This window comes from Eimeria tenella, genomic scaffold (genome assembly GCF_000499545.2).
Source record: "Eimeria tenella Houghton genomic scaffold, Eth_scaff1280, whole genome shotgun sequence".
In the NCBI taxonomy this organism is placed as follows: Eukaryota; Apicomplexa; class Conoidasida; order Eucoccidiorida; family Eimeriidae; genus Eimeria; species Eimeria tenella.
Window position 1 is genome coordinate 1 of NW_013543746.1, and position 3,042 is coordinate 3,042.

The 3,042-nt window shown below is 59.8% G+C and overlaps 1 protein-coding gene across 1 annotated transcript; it reads right to left on the bottom strand.

Annotated features, from left to right (window-relative positions):
• Positions 1-318: 318 nt before the first annotated feature.
• On the bottom strand, positions 319-2,712 carry ETH_00003085 (uncharacterized protein; the record flags this gene model as incomplete). Its single annotated transcript, XM_013378996.1, has 1 exon — positions 319-2,712. One exon carries the CDS (start codon positions 2,710-2,712, stop codon positions 319-321), a length of 2,394 nt encoding a protein of 797 aa, XP_013234450.1.
• Between the last annotated feature and the right edge of the window lie 330 nt (positions 2,713-3,042).

The window sequence follows — 3,042 nt, forward strand, 5'->3', positions numbered from 1 at the left end:
GCAGCGACTCAAGCTGCTGCTGCCGTAGAGCCCCAAACCTAACAGGTTACCTAACTCTTCTGTCTTCTCTTCTATTAGCTGCGTCAGCAGTTGGCGCTGCTGCCGATGCACAGGCATTGACACAGCCTCCTGCAGCACCAAGACCTGCTGTTGCAGCTGCTGCTGCTCCTGCAGCAGCTGCTGCTGCTGCTCCTGCAGGCTGGCGTCCCACATGAACGCCAAACTCTGCAGCTGCAGCGAGGCCCTCAAGCATGAAAACGAATTTATAAGAAAGACGCAGCTCGAGGCCTTGCCCATGAAGTGAGCCATTTGCAGACACTAGTTGAGGCAGCGGGACACGTCGCGGCCTACCAGCGTCTCCAGGCGACTCACAGCGCGCGTCGGCTGCTGCTGCTGCTGCTGCTGGGGCTGCTGCTGGAACTGCTGCTGAGGCTGCTGCAGAGAAGAAAGAGAAGCTGCGTACGCTAACAGCAGGTCTTGCAGGCGCGAGGCAAAAGCCGTTAGAAACGGAGGCAAACTGCTGCGGGGTGGAGCCCCCTCTTCAGCGGCGGGGGCCCATTCTGCTGCTGCTGCTGCGGATAGCTGCGGCAGCAGCAGCGCCGAGGAGTCCCACTGGGTCTCGAGCCTGTCCAGCACCCTCGTTGAAAGATCCAACAAGAAACGCACCAGCAGCGGCTGCCGCTGTTGCTGCTGCTGCTGCTGATGCTGCTCTCTCTCAAGACGCTTTTCAGGAGAGTTCTGAACGGCAGCAGCGATTGCTTGCTCAGTAGCCGCTGCTGCTTGTTCTAGCAGCAAGCCTATTTTGAACGCTGTGATGCCGCAGCTGCTGGTGCTGGTGTTGCTGCTGTTTATGCTACTGTCGAGAACAGCAGCAAGCTGAGCAGCAAGGGGCCCATGAAGAGCCTCAAGGGACCCTTCTAGCAACGCTGCGGGGTTCAGCAGCTCCTGTAGCGTGGCTGCGCTGCTGCCAGCCTCAGTGGGGAGAGTTGCTGCGTCTGAAAGCGGCAGCCAACCCCGCACCTGCTGCTGCTGCTGCAGTTGCGGTTGTAGTTGCTGTTGCTGTTGCTGCTCTTGCTGCTGTTGCTGTTGCTGATTTACAAGTGGAAAATGGGACTCTGCAGCCTCGTCACTTCTTTCACATACGTCTGAAGCGTCGGCAGAGAAGCCGTGTCTCTTTTCCTGTTGCTGCTGCTGCTGCTGCTTCTGGATTCCAAGTGCAGCAGCTCCCCCACGGGTATACAGCAGCTGCAGCAGGGAGACAAAGGCAGCGGCTTCTGCTGCTGCTGCACGCGGGACCCACCGCAGCGCCGCCGTGAGGGTCCTCGGCGCTTCCTTGCCTGCAGCAAACCTCATGGGCTCCCCCCAGGGGCCCTCCGCAAGGAGTTGCTGCTGCAGTTGTTGCTGCAGCAGCTGCCGCCGCAGACGCAGCAGCTGCTGCAGACACTGCAGCAGATAAGTGGGATGAGAGTGAAGGTCCGCTAAAGCTTCCCATAGGACCGCATACTGGCTGCTTGTCTCGCTGCTCTGTGCTGTTGCAGTTGTTGTTGCTTCTGCTGCCGCCGCTGTTGCTGCTGCTGTTGTTGCTTCAGAACCGTGTTTCCAGTTCTCCTGCAGCTGCTGCTGCTGCTGAAGCGAATATTGCTGCTGACCTGAGATGTCAAGGAGCACTTGGAATGCAGCCCCAACGGCATCTGTGTCTCTCGTTGGTGCTGCTGCTGTGGCAGCTGCTGCTTCCCCTGTTGCTGCTGCTGCAAGCTGCTGCAGGCAGAGCAGCAGCAAAAGATGTAGCCTTTCGTGGCCTATTTCGTCCAGCTCGCCTGTCTGTTGCAGCAGACTCTCTATGAGGGGGAACCCCTGTGCAGTTGCTGCTGCGCCTGTTGGCGTTCCTGCTGCTGCTTCTGCTGCACCTGTTGCTGCCGCTGCTTTTAGCTGCAGCAGCAGCTGTCGCTTCTGCTGCACCTCCGAAAGTGCCGAACGTGTGTCTTGCAGCTCCTTGGACAGTTCTTCCTGCTGTAGTTGCTGTTGCTGCTGATGCGGCTGCTGTTCGCCTGCCGCTGCTGCTTGCTGCTGCAGCAACGGAGGCACGGGGCGCATGATAGTTTCTAAGTCCTTCTGGGGGACGGAAAGGCGCTGCAGCACCTGAATGCAAAATGCCTCCTTTTTGGACAGCTGCTGCTGCTGCTGCCGCAGCTCCAGCAGCTGCTGCAGCAGCGGCAGCAGGTGCTGCCTGCTCCTAGCCAGCCGCCCCAAAGCCTCCGATAGAGTTGCCTTCAAACAATCTGCTGCTTGCTGCAGCTGCTGCAGCAGAGGAGACACGCGGCGGAGGGCCTCTAGCTGCTGTCTGTACACCCCGAGCCGCTGCCGCCGAACGAACAAAGACAAGTTTACAGACGTTGTGGGGCGAGCTGCTGCTGCTGCTGCTGGCGCTGCTGCTGCTGAGAGAGGCTGCCGCTGCTGCTGCTCCTCCCACCCGTGGCTGTCGAGACACTTGAGGCTTTCTGAAAGAAGAGATATGTCCGTTTGCTGCTGCTGCTGCAGCAGCTCGCGAACAATCCGCTGCAAGGGCCCCTCCGCGGAGGCTGCAGCAGCCTTTGTAGCCACTGGCATCTTCCCATTCATCTGCTGCTGCTGCACCTGCTGCTGCTGCTCCTGTGACGCCAAATCGTGTGGCAGCAGGAGCTCCTTCTGCTGCTGCTGCTCTTGCTGCAGCATCCTTGTGGGGGTCCTTAATAAACACCTCCGGGGGCCCCCCCGTGGGGCTCTGGTCCAGGGTTCGGGGCTCACAGGGGATCTGTGGCCCTTAGCAGCAACTCTATATTGCTGCTGCTGCTGCTGCGCTTGCTGCTGTTGCTGCCTTTGCTGTCGCTGTCGAGCCTGTTACTGCTACTGCACTCAATGCTGCATCTGATGCTGGGCTTGCTGCTGTTGCTGCTGTGCTTGCTGCAGCTGCTGCTGTGCCTGCTGCTGCTGCTGCTGTGCGCGCTGCTGTTGCTTTGCTTGCTGTTGCTGCCGCAGCTGTGACGGCTAGCTCCTTTCCCTGCG